This window comes from Morchella importuna, assembly GCF_003444635.1.
Source record: "Morchella importuna strain M04M26 chromosome Unknown Morimp01GS011, whole genome shotgun sequence".
In the NCBI taxonomy this organism is placed as follows: Eukaryota; Fungi; Ascomycota; class Pezizomycetes; order Pezizales; family Morchellaceae; genus Morchella; species Morchella importuna.
The window spans coordinates 560,223-581,530 of NW_025763408.1; the positions used below are offsets into that span (position 1 = coordinate 560,223).

Consider the following 21,308-nt stretch of genomic DNA (forward strand, 5'->3'; position numbering starts at 1 on the left):
GCTTGGATAGGTGGTGCTTCGGAAGACACGTCGTGCATATTAACATTACAGCAAAACACACAGAATAAGTGCATGTAGTGGCGGTTATGATACTCTAACTGTCAACGTAATTGGATTGTAGAATTAGAGATAATGCGGGTATGCCATGCCCACTAGAGTAAGCTGCGGTCAAGCAAGCCTTGGTGCCAAAGTCGTATTTTGAGACAGTTTGATATGCGAACTTCCCTCTAAAAGGAAAGACTCATAGAGTACAGCAATTTGACGGGTAGAAGAATGGTTCAGCCTACAAGTGAGGCTTGGAGTCGTGCGTGAAGTCCGGATGGGTCCGGAGAAAAGACCGACGAATGATGAACCCAAAAGCCTTCTTCTGATGCAACTATCAGATGCATAAACGTAAGTTGACAGTTTGCAAATCTCAGCTGGCGTAAGTGCCACCAGGAGGTGTTAGAGGCTAGTACTAATCGATATTCGAGAGATGGGGTTCTTAGCATGCGTATTCTTAAATTTTTACTGTACTGCCAACCATCATAAATGATTGACCCTGGTTCCCTCGATAGTCCTATCGTCGATCGATCAAGTATTTACACCAGGAAATTAGAAAGAGATGTAGACGAGTGATTTTTTGTGAACGTGATAATAGGGAGAGAAAATTCATTCAGAAAGATTCATCGATAACAGACTGGGTCAAAGAACGGCTTCACACACAATATTGGTTATATTTCAATAACGTGATGTTGGGATCTGCTGTTATCTCATTCCAAGTCATAGACCTTCATCTGGTTCATCACCAATGAATGACTCGCCAAATCCCAGTTTTAACCCAATGGACTCTTTGTCTAAGATGAAGGGATGAAGGAGCATTGAGTGACTACATTTAATTGTGAGTAAATAGGTATCAAATCTCCGATAAGTTGAAGGAGACGAGGGGCCAGTCCAAGATTCATTACCCCTCACGAATGCAGTTGCCATAAACCACGTTTGAATCGAATGTTCCTTTCAGATGGACTTTCAGCAGAAGAGGGGAAATCAGATCATCATTGAAAAGCCAGCTAGATACACGCTTTAGGGCTGAATGCGGCTCCATTCATCATCACAACTTGACATGTTTGGATTTCTGACTAGTCTGCAGTCTGCCTTTTTTACCCGGAAAGATGACGACGACCGGGGACAAAGAGCAGGAACTCGGCGTCCGTTTGTGGGGGGTCGGTGACGGCGGCCGCGGGGAGAGCTGTGGAGACCCGGTACATACATACATGTACCCTGCGGAGATAATGACGATGGTGAGGAGAAGGTCGGATTTGAGGAAATGACGGGTTGGTTGTATTAAAAATAAGCTTTCCCCTCTATGTAGGCGGAAAGGGAAATTTTCCGATTCCCGAAACCTTATCGCGGCTGGAGTGGGAGGCTACCTCACATGGTATGACATCATCATCGCGCTAAACACCATGCGGCTCTTTTTATACGCGCAGCCACCATTACATGTATTTACTCTACGTATACAGCTGCTGAAAGAAAAACGAAGAAGGAAGAGAGGAGGGTGTGCACTGCGCATCTAAGTTACGTGGCAGACATGTGAGGACCTGGAAACTGATGTTTGGTTCCTTTTGTGTCTGAATCACATGATGTATACAAAACCGTCATGGAAATGTGAGTACATACAAGAAGACAAATCACCAGATCAGGGGAGTATCAAGTCTTAAAAGTCGCACGGGGGTGATTTTGAACGTCCAAGGCACTGACTGGCTGAGCGTCCAAAGCGTTCAGAGCAAAACAGTATTCTCCCCTGGCACCATGACCAGTTGACTTTTTACATCCTCCCCCTCTTCCCCGCATAGGGTGACTGGGTACCCTGCATAATAGATGTACCGTAGAGTACATGTATGTACCTTTAACTTGCAATAGCCAGCCGAAGTTGCTGTTTGCGTTCTAGCAAGTGTTCTACTTTCAACGAAACAACACTCTACCTTTGGTGACAAATGATGTTTTCAGGTTATCGTCCGTTCCCTCCCTTATCCTTGTATGCCAGGATTACTTCATAATCTGCATGGAATGTTCGGGGTTCCTGATGCCTACTCTACATGTGCCTAAGTACCTACTACGTACATCTAGCCTACTTTACCTGATTTAAGAAGCAAAATCAATAATACTTGTTCGATTCAGACACCCCAAAACACTCCACGGAAATCGATTGATATTGCTGCCCAAAGATATCGGTACCAATACATGTACTCATACATTGTACTCGAACACGACCAATATTGCATGACATACAAAAAGGTGGATTTGGCGCTTTTTCGTATGTCATGCAATATTGGTCGTGTTCGGAAACGCTATAAAACTACGAGTAGATTCTTGTCAATCGGGTTCCCAAGAACTGACCCTGGCTTTTGCCTCCCCCCATCGATGGTTACACGAAGCTCTCTGGTTTCAAATCTAGGAGAAAAAAGAAAAGCGAGAAATGAAAGAGAGACCTTTGCAGGATCCTGATCATGGGACTTTGTGATGTTGCCTCAGCATGGGAAAGCTGCAGGCTCGCAAGTTTTCGTAGGTGACGATCATGAGAGAACCGTACCAGTGCGTTAGGAGTAAATGTTTTGAAAATCCAGGGCCCTGAACAGTTGGTAGGAGGATCACATTTTTCTGCAGGAAAGGGGTCTTCGCTCTCTCCCGGTAGTTAATTTAGGCTTAGATTAGATGGGTGAGCGGGGCGCCAAGACTGCGGCGAACACTTGTGTGGCCCGGTGCCGTGGGTGATGGGTCGAGACTTCACGCTACAGTCCGCGGATTCGGTGCGGGGAGGCGAGCCGCAGGAGGGTTGTGGTTGCAGTGGTGGTGGAGGTGGTAGTGAGGGGGTTTAGGAAAGCGACCATCCACTGAGTTCAGTTGTTTGCTCCCCCCCAAGTTGCACAGTTACCCATCGTGTGAGCACAGTACCAGGACGTACAAAAGAGCTTCGGCGACAGCAGTGGCAGCTTGAATTGCTTCACAGACACTCGGCCACGGCTTCAAACAAGTGAATGAATGGTGGGCAAGTACCTGCTTTTTCCAAATCGTCGACCGTTGTCTTGCTAGTAACCAGTGAGTTGTCAATCTTGCAGGAGTCTCCCAGTCCCCCCCAGCTAGCTAGGCAGTTACCTAGGCCAGCGCCCCTCGACCTGATCTGAGTCTCTATCCTCTACATAGGCAGCCCGTTTTATCCGTTTTTGTGGCATTCCCTGCACACTGTCCATCCGATCAAAAGGGTGAGTGACCAAGAGTGAAAGCACTCGAGTTGCCACGTGCTTGGGAAGAGAAAGAGCTGGCCCACGAATTCTTCTTGATCTAGTCCCCTTCCCCAACTGCAGAATTCAGAGATTCGATCCCCCATCGGTGTGAAAAAGTGAAGAAAAAGACCCGGACCCTTCTAAGGTTGCCCCCCTCAACATCCATTAAAACGGCCGCGCAGATCATCATCGAGCATATCCTGGAGAAGCGAGGATCGACATCTTATGTAACTCGCAGCATCCACAAGGGCAGTCCCCACATCTGAGTTCTCAAAAAGGAAAAGGGAAAAACAGGTTCATTCAAGCCGCTGGTGTCCTGCTGCCAAACGGCACAATCTTGAAGGGACGACTAGTAGTTTAGAATAATTAACCAAATTTCCCATCCTTACATGACCTGCTAGCAACCTTTACTTTACACACTACATTTCCACAGTCTAAACAGAAAATCGGTCACATCTGCGTCGGTTTCCACCACCATCGGTGGTTGAATTCACGCTAAAGGAATTTCGAGAGGGAGGGAGATACGGAGGCATTCTGGGGAGGTCAAGATGGTCCGGCTTTCTGATAATCGGCTTAAAAAATCACACGAGAAGACGGCGGTGGCAACGACGGCGACGACGGCGGGGGCAGCATCTTCACTGGCCCTCAAGGATTCTAACGATGGTTTTGTAAAGAGCGTATCTGCCAGCGGTGCGTTCGGAGACAATGAGCCCGACATTTCTCATCGTGGAACTCGAGAATCCATCCCCCTTCCTGCCTTTCCCTACCGTCATTCCTCTAATAGAGAAATCCCAACAGTGAGGACGCATCCCACAAGTCATCCGCCACCAGAAATACCTCCACCAACATCTGGCGCTTCGTTGGCGTTCACAGCACTCCAATTCCTACCTACTCCGTTGTTGGTTCTCGGGAGCAATAAGACGGTGGTCTTGGCAAATGAAGCTATGGGGAGGCTATTGGGCATGGAACCACCGAACCAGAATGTTAATCGTCTAGCGGGAGCGGCTGTCAAAGAACCGCCGAGTCCATCTATCACGGATCTGTTGCAAGGTAAAGATTTGTCCGAACTTGGAGTCAATATTCTGCAACGTGATAGTCCACTATGGGTTAGCTGGGAGCTGTTTCTTGAAGCTTTGGCAAAAGACATGACTGGGGATGAGGACGGTTTTGCGAACGCCAATTCCCTAATAAACAAGGCGGGAGCTACTTCACCTGCCTCGGATGCGCCACCACTTTTGCGAGGGCATCCAGTTCGGGATGTGGCTTTGGATGTATCTTTGAGCAATCATGGACACAAAGAAAGTGATAATCACCCGCGCCCCATCCAAATACAAGCAAAGATGATCGTCTCCATCTGGGTTCTTGATTCTGAGAGATACTTCACTCTTACATTTACATCCATGGCTTCACCACTATCGCCAACTGCTGTAGATGGGTCTTTTTTCCCGAAAGTAAGTGCGCCGTGCGTTGACCCAGAGCCAGCCAGGCTTGGGTCTGCCTTGTTACCAATGGGTGCTCCAGCTTCTTCAGACATATCGACATCCCCTTCAGTCCTCGATAGAATGATGCGGATGAAGGATGCAGTCCTTGATGCCATGGAAATTCCTGTATTCGGGATGTGGCATGATGGCTCGATGGGTTTTACAAACCGTGCAGCTCAAGAGATATCGCTTGCCGAAAGAAATATCTATACCTTCCACCGCGACGAGCTCCATAGGTGGTACAAGCTATACTCTGAGGATTTTGAGCGTGAATTAGAAATGGATGAGTACCCATTAGTCAAATTAGTTAAAACAAAGAAAGCCATTAGCCCCGGGAGATTCGGCATGTACTCGAGAGAGGGTAAAAAAATGGTCTTTGACGCCCATGGCGATGGGATCTACGATAATGACACCGGGGAATTTCTTGGTGGTTTAATCTGGCTGAGAGACGTTACAGAATACCAGGAGAAGTTAGTGGTGCAGGAAGAAACGAATGAGCTGCGATTCATGACCATGTGTGATTGCATGCCTCAGTTGGTAGGTTTCCATTTTCGAATTAAAACTCCACGATATAAGTCTGACGGGTAATAATTGATCGTGTGGGCTGCTGCATTACAGATATGGACCACCAGACCGGATGGATATCACGACTACTACTCAAAAAGATGGTACGATTTTACCGGTCTTACAAAGGAGGAGTCTCTAGGAATGGTAACGGTCTGGCTGCCACCTCTTTCACTGAACAATAGCGGGCTGACCTTTTCACTTATCAAGGGCTGGAAAGCACCCTTTCATCCCGTAATAACCCCTGACAGTGCCTTCTTATCCGATTGTTTTCCCTATTCCTTACCGTTGTCGGTTTGACATGCATTCAGTTATTAACCAGATCGTTTTTTTCTCCCGACAGGAAGACATGCCGTTAGTGATCAAGGAGTGGATGCGCTGTCTGGAAACAGGGCAAGACTACACCGTAGAATACCGCTGTCGACGTCACGACGGAGTGTGGCGATGGATGCTCGGCCGAGCACTGCCACTTCGAGACCCCCGGACAGGTGAAATTATCAAATGGTATGGAACCTGTACGGATATTCACGACCTTGTCGAAGCGCGATCCGAGGCCCGCCGCACTCGCAAGCAGCTACAAGAAGTTCTCCAACATTCTCAGATAACATTATGGGCAATTGACTGTAGCAACCACATCACGTTGCTGGAAGGGTCAATAATCTGGGATCTTCACAACACCGCCGAATCTTACATTGGTGTGGATATCTACGAATTGTTCCAGGATTGCCCGGAATTCCTACACCCTATCGAGAACATCCTTAACGGCAAAGATAACTTGCTATATTCAGAGACCGAACTGAACGACGGACGGTGGTTCAGGACAAAGTATGTGCCCATACTAGGCAAGAAGGGTAGCGCCGGACAATATGACCAGAATTACGTAGCAGGCATCATTGGGGTATCTCTAGATACCACGGAGGTGCATAATGCGAGCGCGGAGCTGGAAGCAAGGGAGCGAGAAAATCGAGTGTTAGCTGCAGCCGAGAGCGCCGCAAAGGAGGCGAGTAAGCTTAAGAGCGAGTTTCTTGCATCTATGTCGCATGAAATCAGGACGTTGGTCTTTCCTTTCCTGAAACGTGTGATGATGAAGCTTAGATAGTGTGATGTAGGCCAATTGCAGGTGTTGTCGGAATGGCCGAAATCATTCTGGATACAAACCTCGATACGGAGCAACGCGAATTTGCGGAGAACATCCAACGGTCAGCCAATGCACTGCTGACCGTCATCAATGACATTCTTGACATATCCAAAGTCGAGTCTGGACGGCTCGATATCGAAGAGGTTCAGTTCAGCTTACCGCTTGTGGTCCAGGATGTGACTAAGATGTTGAGCTTTGATGTCGAGAGGCGAAAATTGGCTTTTGAATGCGATGCTGATTGGGGTGAGGCTGGGGAGAATATGACAGTTATCGGGGACCCGGGAAGGATTAGGCAGATATTAACCAACTTACTGACAAATAGTATAAAGTTCACCCACGAGGGGTTCATTAAGTTGTATGTTGAAGTCGTGAAGGAGGATGACGAATCCATTGTTGTACGATTTGAAGTCAAGGACTCTGGTATCGGGATCGATGACGATGTACAACAAAAGCTATTCCAGCCATTTACTCAAGCAGATTCGTCGACGGCGAGGAGATTTGGCGGAACAGGGTTAGGCTTAACCATCAGTAAAAATGTTTGTTCCCCCTTGAATCACATTACCAACAGAGTAGCGCTAAGCATCGACACTGGAATTTAGCTTGTTGATCTTATGGGTGGTACCATTGGCCTTTCCTCTAGCCTTGGCGCTGGTACAACTGCATACTTCACGATACCATTCCATCGTCCACAGTACCAAAATGGGTGCTTGCAACCCGCAGATATTAGTAGTCTTCCAGATAGGTTGCAATCGGACGTGTCTGTGTCTTGTCGATCATCCGATTGCGGTATTTCAACGCCGCCCGAGTCTCCTATAGATATTGCTCTAAAAAGGACAAGATCTTCAAGCCATTCAACGAATTTATTAAAGAGAATTACGCCAGCACCAGCGACGGCAGCAGAGATTGAAAGAAACCTGGAGGAAAGGAAAAGAACCCATGTGTTGGTCGTCGAAGATAGTATGTTATGATGTCCAGAGTTGAGGAAGAACGGTTTTACTGATGACCAAATTTAGATGATATCAACCAACAAATTGCGATAAGGTTGATCAAGAAGCTTAATTTCTCTGTCTCGGCTGTAAGCAATGGACTAGAGGCCCTTGAGTTCCTCAAGGAAGCGATGCCACCAAGCTCCACAGAGCCCGGATCACCATTGAATAGCGATGCTTCATCTTCATCTTCTTCAACAACACGTCCACAACGGCCAGATATCATTCTTATGGATGTTCAAATGCCTGAACTCGATGGATACAGTGCCACCCGCATAATCCGTTCCGGAAAACTATATGAGTATCCAACCGAAGCTAATAAAGAAATCTCACTTTGGAGAAACCCACGAAACCCCAAACCAGCACCAAAAATACCGGACGGGCCCAGTCCCTCTTCGGAATGGTTGTCGGCAGTCCCAATCGTCGCCATGACAGCCTCTGCAATTAGAGGTGACCGCGAAAAATGTAGAGATGCTGGAATGGACGACTATCTCGCCAAGCCTGTGAAATGTACAACGCTTGAGAAAATGTTACTGAAATGGTGCCCTGGAAAGCATGCATTGCGCAGTAACAGTTACCCAATTGGTGCTCCATCATCGACGCCGTTTGCTAGTAGTGGTGACCTTTCACTCACGGGTTCTAAGAAATCGCCATTTACGATGGCGGCGATTGCACATGCTATTGGGATGGACAGCAATGCACCGCCAGGACCGGGATCAATGGCGGTGACTGAGAAGGGAATTGTGTCGAGCCCGGATATCAAGAGGGTTGTCGTGGAGCCACCGTCGCTATCGACAGTTGTGTCGGTAAACAGCACTCCGAAAGCATCTGATCGCCACGGAAGACCAGTGGAGGATCCGTTCGACTCCATGTATGCCTCTGACGAGAACAGCATGCACGGAATCAACATATCAGTATTGAAACGGCAACTTCAGGAAGAGGTTATGAATAGTGCAGCTGGGGCAAATGGGCGAGAGAGAGAAAATCTGAAAGAAACCAGCCACGGGAAAACAACACGGGGAAGAACAACAGAGTCAATGCCGCGGATAATGCATGCTGCTTCAGCCCCCATGTAATTTTGGGAAGTTTGTTATAAACTGTTATTTTTTTGAATATTTGGAAGGCTTTTTATTCGAGCGATTCTTTACTTTTCTTTCCTCAATTTGGAGTGAGCACAATGTATCATATAAATATCATTAAGTTAGTTGTTGGTTGGTTTGTTGCTTTGATTTCTTTTGGATATGTAGTCCGGTGGTTATGCGACGCATTGCATTGCGGATTTGGGGTTTTGATTTATTTACGTATTGTAATGGATTGGGATCTTTATGGGGCGGGATAGCGATTGTTTTTCAACCTCTTATTAAATCTTTCTTCCTTTTTTTTCTCTTTTTTCATTTTCGAGCGAGTATTACTTTAGCTACGCGTACATCATTCAATTTAGTCATATCATGCTTTAGCTTACTTTATAGTTAAAGCTACTAAGTGATATCTTCAATAAGTTGTAAGGTGAGATTGTGATTTTCCTTCCTGAGCCTACTGCTGAAATGAATAAATTCCCTTGCGGGGATTTTCAATTTCTTTGCAACTTTCCCCGACTCGATCATGAGCTATCACTCGATGGGCTTCATGACCGGTTTAGCTATAGAGAATGTTAAATCAACCGTAAACAGCCTAATTTAAGGTGAAACGAAATGGCTTTCTGTCCTGTAACAACTCTATCTAGGTGCGAAAATCGATGTAAAACTTTTGGGGCGGCGGTTTTCGCTTCTTAAGTCAGTCAGGCCTTGTGGAAATGGGTTGATACTAGTCTATCTTGTTCAATATCACTGCGAAGTTCAGTGTCACGTGATGCAAGTGCTTGACTGTGCTTAGGAGCTTAAGGTGATTGGTAAATACTTGTACCCTGGCGGTGAGTTGAAAGGGGCGGAAACAGAGAATATGATGAATGAAGCTTTGGTAGTATAAGGACATGGTACATCGTCAATATCCGCTCATGTGTAGAGCCAGCAGTCGCGATAGATAATAGATCGAGCCCTTTAGTCCATGAGAAAAGATATATGTATATTATGATTATACTAAAACTATCTTCCCCTAGCGAGTGCAGAGTCCCCATCTCCCAAAAGTCCACCACAAGAGGTTTTCGCTACTTGTTTATCAGCTCACAAGCCAAGATTCAATATGGAATAAAGGTAACATATATGCGCTTACCACACTGGCTTTGGCAATCCGGTTTATTAGAAACAACACAGGCATTCATGCATAGTATGTATTTAAGCTTCATACTACACTTTACGGTCGGTGTAGCCGTAGCCGTCGATGTGCTTGTACTTGTTTCGCTGGTGGTAGTGGCGGTAGATGTACTAGACGTAGTAGGCGTGCTAATAGGCGTAGCTGCAGTAGGAGTACTAGCTGCAGTATAGGGGGCACTAGTTTGAGCAGAAGTGGAAACTGGAGTAAGCGTGGTATATGTGGCGATAGACGGGTCTTCTTGAGCAATTGGAGTGCCGAGGCACAAGGCAAAAAATGATAGAGTGAGGATACTAAAGAAAATGTGCATTTTTGCGCTGTGGTGGCTGAGATTTGGTTTGGTTTGTGACTTTTTTGGACCGTTGGTGGCGAGGATCAACAGTGATGATGGAATCTTATATAATGGACGGTATCGGCCGCATGCGGTGGTTGAATATTAGGTTGGTGGGGTGGATTTGTGAGGTAGTGGGGTGGGTTGCACGTTTCCGGAATGTTACCTGTTTGGGATGGTTGGTCCCTTACTTAGGTGGATACGGTGTTGTACTTACTCACGAGACCATCTGTGTTATATCCACTTTAACCAAATCCTTTTTTTCCATTCTGTGTTTAGGGTGGACTCTGCCGGTGTAGGTCGCCCATACTAATATGCTTGGTGAATCAATTATTCCAGCTTTGCAAACCTAAAACAGTATTATATCATAGTGGTGGTGGTTAGTTGTGGGGATCGAGTAGAGTCGAGTGATGACTGATGAAGATAGCTACACAAAATTATTTGAATCATATGTAATCACTCGATACCAAGATTAGGTAGCCCTGGGATGATTAGATGGTTGGTGAATGCATTAAGTGATAGCCTTGGAGAAGCAGAGTGCTCTGGTGTTTAATCCGCATATTAATCTCTCTTTGGCCTTCATCATATTCCTCGGTATGAAGAGTCGAATCCATTCTTCGGGTCATCGATATCGGCACGTATTGACCGTGGCTCGGTGTAAGTCTAACCCTCGAAAATATTACGATTGCAACCTTAAGGGGGATACTAAGATAAGATTGTTATGATTCGCTCCTCTCGGTGGAACTAGTATGTTCTAGGTCTCCAACTGCGGAGGCCGTTCAATAGACTGTCTAAGATTCTATTCATGACCTATGAAAGATCGAACAATTAGTTGGCAAGAGGCCCTTCTATCCTATGAAATCGTCAAAAAAATAAATAGAATGCGGCATGTCTACTAGGAATTAATAATCTCAATGCATGGAGATCGGGAACTGATACCCACCACCCCGTCCCTGCAACAAAGACAACCGACAAGGACAAGCCAGCACCATTAGTATAGGATGATTGGATTACAAACGGGTGCAACCAGTCGTCGTTGAGGCTCCTAATTAAAGCCAGATTTCGAAATATCAAGGGGGAGCACATACCACACACCCCTCGCTCCATTCCGTGCCTATTAATACATGATACCTGCATATCGCATGTACCGCAATGGGAGATCTCGAAACGAATTGGGGGATTGTAAACGAAACCACAACAACGTACGGAACTGGGGAGTACCGGAATTATCAATTAGAGAGGGCCATTTGTGGACCAATATCGGAAAGTGAAGAGAGAGAATAGCGAAAGCGGGTTTGGGCCACTGGATGGACTTGAAATTAGTCACAACGTAGGCTGGTCCTAGCTAATGGGTGCTCCCATCGGACTTACCGCTCCCGGGCGCGGGTACCTGGTATGCGCCGTAAGCACTGAAGGGAGCTAGAGGAATTCAAAGCTTCTTTTGATTCACAGGCTGAATTCAATATATCTCTATTTGAAATCAGCGAAAACTATCCAAGTCGAATTCTGCACCGCTGACGGACATGATCGTGGGGCTTTCCCCCTCAATCCCTCTCTAGGAGTCCTCCAATCCGAGATAGCAGCTACATGTAGTCTAGAATTTATATATGGTAATCATGAGATAGCCGGTTACGGCAGAATTAACGGTTCTTCATAGATACCTTAGAATAAATAACGCTTCTGCTATCATGACGGTGAGATTGAGAGTGCGATTTTCTTGTACATATTCAGGTAGGTTAACTCATGAGAAAACCGAATAACTATGCAAGATGATTAAAAGAAAACCGACTCCATCCCCTTAGATACCAGGACCGTAACTAAGTAAGCTCAATCTTTCACTAACACGGCTTGGAACTTGGGGTGATATAAATGAGAATGAGCCTAGGGTCAGGACTTAAGCCATATCCTCAGGCACAAAAATGACTGGTTTCTTTGACGAGTCCTATTCATGTAATTAAAGGACTGTGTAAGTCGGATTGTTTGATTCCCCGATCCAAAAAGGCGGCAAATAATCATAGAAAATCACTCGTCTTCGGAGTTGGGGAAGAGGGGAGGAACACACGGCGCTAGAGTTATAGCGTAAACTATTGATAAGGGGGGTGATAAGCTGTTGAAGTATTGATAAACAGCAAGAAGCTTTTTGACAGTCCCGAGACTCTATTCTGGAACCGCCAACTGGCTCAAGAGCATAGATGTCTGTCTTCACCCCAATTCATCTGATGTGTGTATCGATATATCTCTTACTCGTACCCTATCCTGTATTCAATATATATCCCTTTTGTTAGATACATCTTTTCAGCCCCATCTGTTCTGTTTGAACAACTTGAGTCAGTGAAGAATCTGCAATCGATGGACTTAGCTTAGAGACAACGATCGATCGGAGGTCATTAACGTTTTCTTGACATGCGTAACCACTGTATCTCTACTATAGTACAATGGGGTGATTTTTAAAATAGTAATGTAGATTAGTTTTTTAATCTGCTTGGGTATGAGTAAACGAAAAAATTAAAGAATACGAACCTGCCAATCTCAGATACCTGTATTATTTCTGGCAGCTCGGCGACAACTTGAGTCTACTGCCCATCCGGAGAAGACTGTGGTCTTATGTTTGCGTTAGCGGGCAGCACAGCGCGGCTCTTACATGGTACTCTACTTTACATATATGCCTACCTGTAAGTACCTGGTAGTCAGCCTGGAAGAAGAGAAATGGTGGTGTCATCTTGAAGTTTCGACTCATTTCGGCTCGTGGAAAGCTTGGTTTGGTTTCGATGTTACAGCTTGGAAGGATACTGAAGATAGCTTAGGCCGATATCGGGCCCAGCCACATGTCGGTCCGGTTTCTAGGTTAGCCCGACCATCGGTGCCTAGGATAAAGTAACCACCGGGGCACCCCTCTCGCACATACCGTCCGCGTATCAATGTGTTCGTTTCCTTTTGTCCATATTTTTCTCGCTTTCCCTTACCGAGAAGCCGTAAATTGATCTAAGTAAGAAGTGGCATGATGTGCAGTTTTTCTTATTTTTTTTTCGTTCTGTGAATCTCCCGGGGGTCTGGTATTTGGGCTGCCGAAGGGAGATAGCACACTCCAGAGCAGAATAAAATCTGGAGTGTGCAAGATTAAACGGAACCCTCAGGGCCTAGAGGCCGGAGTACCTTCGATTTCCCTCAGCTCCTGGGAATGATAAATCTGCCTAAATCTAAACAGAGTCCACACAGAAGGTTTCTCCTCTTTCAAATGATTACAGATCATTAGTGGTGCGGCTCTATCCGTTTTGAGACCCTGGCTAGCACGTTTATCGCTTACGGCATATACTCGGAAGGTTCCGTGGTGGCGGCGTCAGGGTTAGCAGCAAATCGGAGCTTTGGAAATATTTATCCCCGGATTTTGAGCATTGCTTTTTCTAAGAACTGGGGATTGAGTGTCAGTAGGTACTCTAGGTGGTATTGCAGGGTGACAAAAATAACTACGCACCCAAATTTGTATGGTAAAATAACGTTTTTTGGACCTAGCTACTTCAAACATACCGCCACAAATTTCATATCAGAAAGACCAAATCTCCCAAGCTCCAGAATTTTAGAGATATGGTTATCTCTCTGATATCTTGTATACTCATGGAGTTACAAAGAATTGAAGTTGTCAATTTTTGTATGGTTGCCATGTGGGTTACTAACAAAAAGGCCGAACTTTGAAGTATAGCTATTGCATAACTATATAGGCTGTGAGAGACATAAGTGTATATGGGAGTTTCTAGAGCTCCAAAGATCTTTCCTGTAGGTTATCAAGTTAGTGGTCGCATTTTCGGAGTGGTAGGTCTAGAAAATACTCTTTTCCAATACAAACTTTGGTGCGTAGTTATTTTTGTCACCCTGCAATACATATGGGTCATGAAGCAAGATACATACTAGGCATTCTAGGTCGTGCCGGAGACATTCTGGAGGAAACCGTTGAGACAATGACATGACGAAGCACTCGTGTTACAAAGCTTGAAGGGTTAAAGGAGAGCTTCTTCTGCCGGCACACATCACGTCCATCAAGAGTACTTACTGCTCGCTCCGAGTAGGTGCTCCTGGTTCATTGCATCTTTCCAAGTTTATGGTTCTAAGAACTCAGCTCTCGAGAAATCGATTTGTCTCAGGGCGGAGGACCATAAACTAATATACTTTACCTCCAGCACTGGCCCTCTGTCTGCGGTTTGCTCCACATCGAGAGCCACGACAGTTCAGTGGTTAGATCGTTCAAGGGTCCATGACGTGTAACGGGAATATGGCGTTTGAATACATAAAAGTAGTAGGCGTTTGAGTTCTGGCCTCACACAATAATACAGCCATGCGGCTACAGCTAGTTTGAACCCAGGTTTTGGTCGTGTCGTGGGCATGTGTGCTGCAGCGCCCCGAACCGACATCAATTTTCACCAGAGATGTCGCTGCTGTCCAGCTACATATGAGGTACGTACTTGTATAGCTAACCCGGTAATAACTCTTGAGATGGAGCATTCAGTATCGTTTCACAGTCCCGAGTACCGACAAACCGCTAAAAGATCTCTCGGTAATTTCCCTGGTCTAAGTAGCTCAGGCGATCCCTCCGGGGACGAGGGTTCATCTCTCTAGCTCTCCTGATAAGGAATGGTCAATTATTGGCGAATCCAGATGTATGTAAAGATGATCTTGCTCTGCCGGGGATCCTGATGGCTATCCTAGAAAGGTAGGTAGATGTCCCCAAAGTTTGCCCCCCTGCATGAGATACGAATGTGATGCAGAATTGTAGGTGAACACATCCTCTCTGGGGGTCTAGCACACTAGGTACCACTCGAGTCTACGACATAGCTATATAGGTTCTCGCATAAGATTATCTTTGACTTTGACTAGGAATCCCTTGTTAAAGTTGACTTTGGATGTGTGTGTATCGAATACCCTAAGTGGTTACCGCTCCATGACGGAAATCAATGAACCTGAATGAAGTGACACAAAACCAGGTTGGAATTAGCTGAATACCTCGAATCAAAATCTCCAGGACCTTGAAATTGGCAAGCCACACACGAAACCTTACCCTAGGTTACGTAGTACTTGAGAAAAGAGGAGGGGGATACCCAGTAAATAGTAAGCGGCACTTTGTCCACCGGGGCTAAGGAAGAAAATGGGGTCATATAGGTCCTCTCATCTCTGGGGGGGATGCTTCTTGCATACATTTATCCTGACATAGGTGCGCGGCTGTCGGTATGATTTTAATACCACGGGAGGCGGATATTCCTTTCAACCTCACACAAACGGCTTCGACTTCTAATTATATCAATGGATCATTCTCATCGTCAACGGCAACTGACAATGTGGTGGAGAATATTGGATCGCTATTGACAATACCGACAATTACATTGATAACTATTACTTCTGTGGTCGTTTCTTCGCGGATGTATAGTCGGGCGGTTCTATTAGGATTTGTTGGCGCAGATGATTACTCAATTTTGGCTGCAACTGTAAGTTCGACTCCCATCGCACCTACTAGTTTTATTCCTATGCATATGGTGACGTGAAAGTATCTACCAGAAGTAGCATCATCTTTACTGACGAACTTAGGCAGCGGCTGTAGGATTAACAGTTACCGTTTGTTTGAGTAAGCGTGGCTTGATCTCTACATTCAAGTGTCATTCAAATCTGACTGTTTCTAGGCGTGAATTATGGTGTCGGAAAACATGCATGGGATGTTCCTATCCTGAACTTCATCGATATCACCAAGGTCAGTCAGTCCATCACTTCATATCTATGTGAATGTTAACTAACAAACTAATGCAGCTGGCCTACATATCCCAGATATTGTACTTAATCAGCCTAGGATTTACCAAGGCTTCTCTCAACCTTCTCCTCCTGCGACTATCTCCTACGGACAGAATCATCAAACTCACATGGACAATCTTCGCAATCACTACTGCAGCAACCATATCCATGCTGATGGCCTCTATATTCCAATGCACACCAATTCACTACGGATGGGAAAGGATGAACCCGATGTCGACTGTGAAGGGGACATGTGTAGGATACGCTCTACTGCAGTACTCTATACAGGGAATCAATATTGTGACGGACTTGGTGTTGTGGTTGCTGCCTTTGAGGTTAATTATGCAGGCGCAATTACCAAAGCGTCAGAAATGGGGCTTGTATATCGTTTTTATGTTAGGTTGCTTGTGAGTTTCAGAGAAAAAACTACGAGACTTAGCGAGTGAGGACTGACGGACTTTGTGTCTAGGGCCCCGGTGGCATCTATTGCGAGGCTTATCATGCTTGTTCAAATGCTGGTGTTAAAACCCATTCTGGTTGATCCATCATGTTCGTGAAGCTCTCCACTTGTCATATTTGGAGCGATGACTAACTGATACTAAATCCAGGGAAGAGTGGTGTCAACATAAGCGTTTGGTCCATGTAAGTCGATAGACCATAGGGTGGGGATAACTTAACTAACTTTCACAGCGTTGAAGTCAACATAGCCATAATCTGCAGTTCCATACCCACCATCCGTCCCCTTCTTAAAAAGCTCGTTCCCACCTTATTGGGTACTATCGAGAATATTCGTAATAGTAAAAAGGACCGCGCTAGTGGATATCAGAATTGGGCTACTCAGACAAAGGGAGATTCAATTCCTTTAGGGTCGGTTGAGAGAGTTGATAAGACGTCAGAGGGGATAGGAAATGTTGGGGTGGTGACAGTGACAAGGACAGAGGTGGGGACTAGTTTTTACGATAATCACAGTGTAGACTTCCCAGTGCCGGGGTCAAGTCATGGTGGTGGGGGCAAAAAAGAAGCTTCATGACGTGGAATGGGTGGCTTCTTTTGTTCTATCTTATTTTCAGTACTATGTAGTTGAAGCTTCTGGGGAGTTGGGTTTATGTATAGATTTGATGAAATGTAGATATTATTACTAGTATAATGCCTTTACTCGCGTGCGTAGTAATATACTTATTAGAACACAAACTCGACACCCAGCTAGGCTAGGCATGCTCGTGACAGAACAGGGCGGGGTCTACTAGCTGCTATGTAATATCATGGACCAATCACATCTCAACCTTATCTAGCTAGGTGCATAGACCACCATTTCAGTCCAAATCTTTTATAATGGCTCCTTTTATCTGTTTGGTTCTGGGGTTGCTATCAGTATAGTAGAGATAAAATTCCAGAATGCAATTAATGAATTAAACAACAAAAAAAAAAAAAAAAAAAAGATAAAATTCCAGGGTTAGGTTTAAATCCTAATAATGAAATCGCGAGTGATATTTTGTGAATCATGGAAGTTGTGTGTGCGCTTTCTGCTTTTGGGCCTATATAATTCACACTGATAGAGCAGGCTTGTGAAGAAAGAGCCAAGAAGTTCATATAAAGTTAGTGATTGTTGCTGTTATAGCGTAGGGTGCATGCATAATTTGCGAATGTGACAATTCACGCTTGAAGGGATTGATAGCCGAGTCAAAGGGCATTCATTGGGAGAAAAAGTGGTTTACAGAAATAAATGTCCCAAGTCAGACAGATGATAGGCCTAGTCCCCTCAAGGTATGAGGGATTTCAATTCCAATGACTACTACATTTCGAAACGATGCTCATTGCCCAAACCGGCCTTCAATTGAGTGAAAAGAAAAGCGCGCCCATCAACGACTCTAGGCCTGAGACTAGAATACAACCTTTAGAGACATAGCTCTGGGTTAAACTCATAGGCTATCCAAACATCGAGACCATCTTTCTTATTATCGGCTTGCCACTTATGCCACGGGTACTTGACAGCTCCATTGTCCAACCAGATGGGCTTCCCATCACGATCCCTCTCCCAAAACCCACCCTGCTGTTCTAGCGCTTCCAACGGAAGCTTGATGAACTTATCAGCTGGAACATCATTTGGCTTTTCTGGATCAACTGGAAAATCGGGTGGAACGCGCCACATGCCCGTGTTCTCTCCGGTGCCGGGAACGAGACAAAGATGTACTTCGAGGAAGGTGTCTTCAGAATGGTTATGCACACCAGCAGATACTCCTTTGCCTATATAATCTTTAGTAATAGAAATCGATAGCAGAATGTGGGATTTCGGTATACCTATAGTCCAATATTGTACGTGACAAAGATGTGTCCCATCCAGGAATCGGAAGTCGATACCAGTCATGTTGCTAAAATCTTTACCCACCCATGCTTGCCCCCACTCAAGCTCTCCAACTTGGGTGAACTTGAGAGGCTGGGGCAGTGCTAGCTCCGGGTAGCTAAATTCAAATAGGTTCTCGACTTTCACTCGGGTATCTTCTGCATGTGCTGACGTTGGTGGCGCAAGGTCCGGTTTATGCGGATTATACCCCTCCTCTGGTCTAATCCGCATGAGTATACACCCTACCTCCGGAAAGTCAAGCTTATCATGAAGAAGCAAAGCGGAAGCCTTCTCGTTTGCGGGAACATTGAGTGGTTCGCGCGGAATCTCCCCGTCTAAAGCTTTGCCGTAGAGAACTTTGGTGGCATCTCCTTTTTTTGTTGGGACGCTTGTGTTAGGAGGATGAATCTCCAGTGTCATTATATAGCCCGCAACGTTTATGAGCGGGGTGGTCTGTGGAGCCGTGATCTCTGTAGGCTTAGGGACATAGTACAACGCTTCCCCTCCCCAGACCGTACCAATAATTGTAGGCGGGCTCTTTGCGCTTTTGACAATCTCATTGGTGTAGAGTCGGATTGTAGGGTTGGGTTCCTCGTAATACTTTTCCACGTTGTAAGAGATCGCGGCAACGTCCAATTTCCCGTGATTATTGAAATCGCTGTTTTGGAAATCATGTTAGTAAAATAATCAAGCATGCAGAAACGTCATTGGTGGCAACTTACCCAATCGCAAGACGAGCAGCAGACTCCCCTGAGATCTTCCACTTTGCAAATACTTTATTCTCAAGATCAATGCATTTGTAATAGAATATCCCCTATCGGTGAATCACGTTGAACATTAGGTATAAGAGTTAACTATTCGGGGCTATTGGTATTAGTTACCTTCCAAGGAGAGGGTCCCATCATCGCAACGAGACATTCATCGTCGCCATCACCATCAAAGTCCCCACATACAACATAATGGCCGGGTCCTTTTTTTCTAATTAGCTCAAAATGCCAGGCCAGGAGGGAATTTCAGAAATACGTGCCGGTGCCTTTATTCTGCCGCTGCTCCGGAGTGCCGTATATATCAAGAACCTTACGGGTCCATGTATGAGAGTCGGGTCCAGTCTTTTGCTTTGTGACAACCGAGACAACACCACCTAATTATTGTAATTATAAGTCTAGGTCTAGTACTTCATATTTAGGCGTGACTAACCGTGAAAGGGATCAATGGTCATGACATAGGCGGAAGGATCATTTCCCAGCTTCCCAACATCAACACAAGCGGATCCATAATAGTCCATCCCAGGCTTCTGCTCTAAACCGTCTGTGATATGTTCCTTTTTCCACTTGCTGTCCTCCCAGTCTATTACTGGGTATTAGTGTCTGAGGGCCCGCCATTGTTATCTTGAAGGGACTTACACAGCCAGTCAATTCCCGAACGGGATGCAACAAATAGGGAATCACGGCCACCTTGCGCTTCGAATCTGTAGGACGTCAGGCTATCCAAGTTTCACAATTTTCAGCTGTGTGATGGGACAAAAAATACTTTTTGGGCGCGGCATCATGGATGACCGTGAAGCACTGATCGTCAACTATTGACCGATTCCATTCAATACTATTCCCATGTCAGACCTTCACGTTTGAAACAACTGTGTTCTAGATGCCTTACGCGTTCAGGGACTTCTCTGGCTTTTGAAACATGATTATAGGGACTGCTGTATCCTGAACAGAATAGTTAAAAAGTAGACATCTAAGAGGGCGTCTAAGACTCGACTTACGATATCACCCTGAGTGATTCCGTTCACAACTGCATGTGTATCAGCACTGAATACTTATATTGACACAGGGGGGACAATTCACTCACTTGGTAAAGCAATAAGCTCTAAGATGGATCTTTTTACCCTCACATCAGTTTTTGCAGTCTTCAAACCATGCAGAAAGCACATACCGCTGGGTGAAATATCCAGCTTTCAATCTATGCATAGCTGGCCATCGGCCGATTGTTCTTTCCTTCCAATCTTCCTTGAGTTTTTTCGTCTCCTTGTCCCTTCCTGGATTCTCCAACCAGATTATATCTCCACCGTCGGGATTAGCAGTCAAAAATGTTTGCCCATATTCATAGCATATGACGATGTCGTTGCGGCCAGCCCCAGCACAATTTCCAGTAGCGACGGCGACAGGAGAGTTAAGTTTTTTAACACAGTAAGATTTCCAACCTTGAAGAAATGAATTGTCAGTAAGGTCTGTTCTCATTCAACTACTGAATATCTCTCATGACTTACCACCATCAGCTTCCTTAGGACCACCATTGAGCGGGTTATCGAAGATGCATATATCACCGACTCCTAGGCCGTATCTACATAGTTGTTCAATTCCTATTAAAATTAAAGTTCATAAGACAGATATAACATGGGATTGCCCTACCCGATGAGACCTGGAACCTTATCCTCGGGATCGACCCAGTAGGTTTCGATCCAGTAACCATCTGTTCTATGGTGTTGGACGATGGATTCTTTGAATGTTGGTACTGGGAGAGTTTTAGCGCACGACATGATGAAGGTGAACACTAGTTTGGTAGGTATGAATTCCTCTCAAGATTTCCGGCAGAGTCGCTCCTATTTATGTCTGAAAGTTCCTCGAGATTTTGAAATACTTCCTTGATATTCCGAGGCTGAATCACTTCGAGGCAGAGCACTTCGATAGTGACGGAACCTTAAGGAAAGGCAGTTCTCGAAACACCAAAGATCCTCATGCCGATTTCCATCACTTGATTGGGCAAGGTTATCAGCGCCGGCAGTCGAAAAAGAAAGTGTAAGGATCGTCAATTGATCAATTGAAGACCGTTCTAGATTTTGCCATTTTTCAAGAAAGGGCGTAACTATATCCAAAGAGCGATTTTCATAGGCAGGTCTTTTTTATAATAAAAAGGGTTTAACTATATTAGGTATAGATACTCTGAAGACTACCTATCTTTCGGTGTTCATTTACCTGTTGCAGAAGATTTCATTACATTTGATATATGAACTAGACGTCAATTATTATAAAGGCTTGATTCTAGTTTAGGATGTGGAAGGTTCAGTTCAGCTGTAAAAATTCGTGAGGTGCAGCTGTGTGGTAGTCTAACTTTCAAATCAGTTACACAGTCAACGGAAATCTCGGAGCTTTGCGATTCAGGATTATCTTACATATACATATATGTACTCT

At 45.3% G+C, this 21,308-nt stretch overlaps 3 protein-coding genes across 3 annotated transcripts; 2 read left to right on the forward strand and 1 right to left on the reverse strand.

The window, feature by feature from the left end:
• Window positions 1-3,811: 3,811 nt before the first annotated feature.
• On the forward strand, window positions 3,812-8,508 carry LAJ45_04574 (uncharacterized protein; the record flags this gene model as incomplete). Its single annotated transcript, XM_046114154.1, has 7 exons — window positions 3,812-5,281; window positions 5,363-5,455; window positions 5,519-5,542; window positions 5,652-6,361; window positions 6,418-6,982; window positions 7,046-7,403; window positions 7,460-8,508. 7 exons carry the CDS (start codon window positions 3,812-3,814, stop codon window positions 8,506-8,508), a joined length of 4,269 nt encoding a protein of 1,422 aa, XP_045972676.1.
• A 6,718-nt stretch (window positions 8,509-15,226) lies between these two features.
• LAJ45_04575 (uncharacterized protein) lies at window positions 15,227-16,809 on the forward strand (the record flags this gene model as incomplete). Its single annotated transcript, XM_046114155.1, has 7 exons — window positions 15,227-15,481; window positions 15,582-15,618; window positions 15,674-15,741; window positions 15,798-16,186; window positions 16,249-16,328; window positions 16,388-16,421; window positions 16,470-16,809. The coding sequence occupies 7 exons, from the start codon at window positions 15,227-15,229 to the stop codon at window positions 16,807-16,809; spliced, it is 1,203 nt and encodes a 400-aa protein (XP_045972677.1).
• An 864-nt stretch (window positions 16,810-17,673) lies between these two features.
• On the reverse strand, window positions 17,674-20,656 carry LAJ45_04576 (uncharacterized protein; the record flags this gene model as incomplete). The annotated part of the gene is made up of 14 exons (XM_046114156.1): window positions 17,674-18,023; window positions 18,078-18,778; window positions 18,843-18,934; window positions 19,002-19,090; window positions 19,148-19,261; window positions 19,318-19,467; window positions 19,524-19,588; window positions 19,651-19,719; window positions 19,774-19,826; window positions 19,883-19,911; window positions 19,969-19,997; window positions 20,053-20,320; window positions 20,387-20,460; window positions 20,529-20,656. The coding sequence occupies 14 exons, from the start codon at window positions 20,654-20,656 to the stop codon at window positions 17,674-17,676; spliced, it is 2,211 nt and encodes a 736-aa protein (XP_045972678.1).
• Window positions 20,657-21,308: the final 652 nt, after the last annotated feature.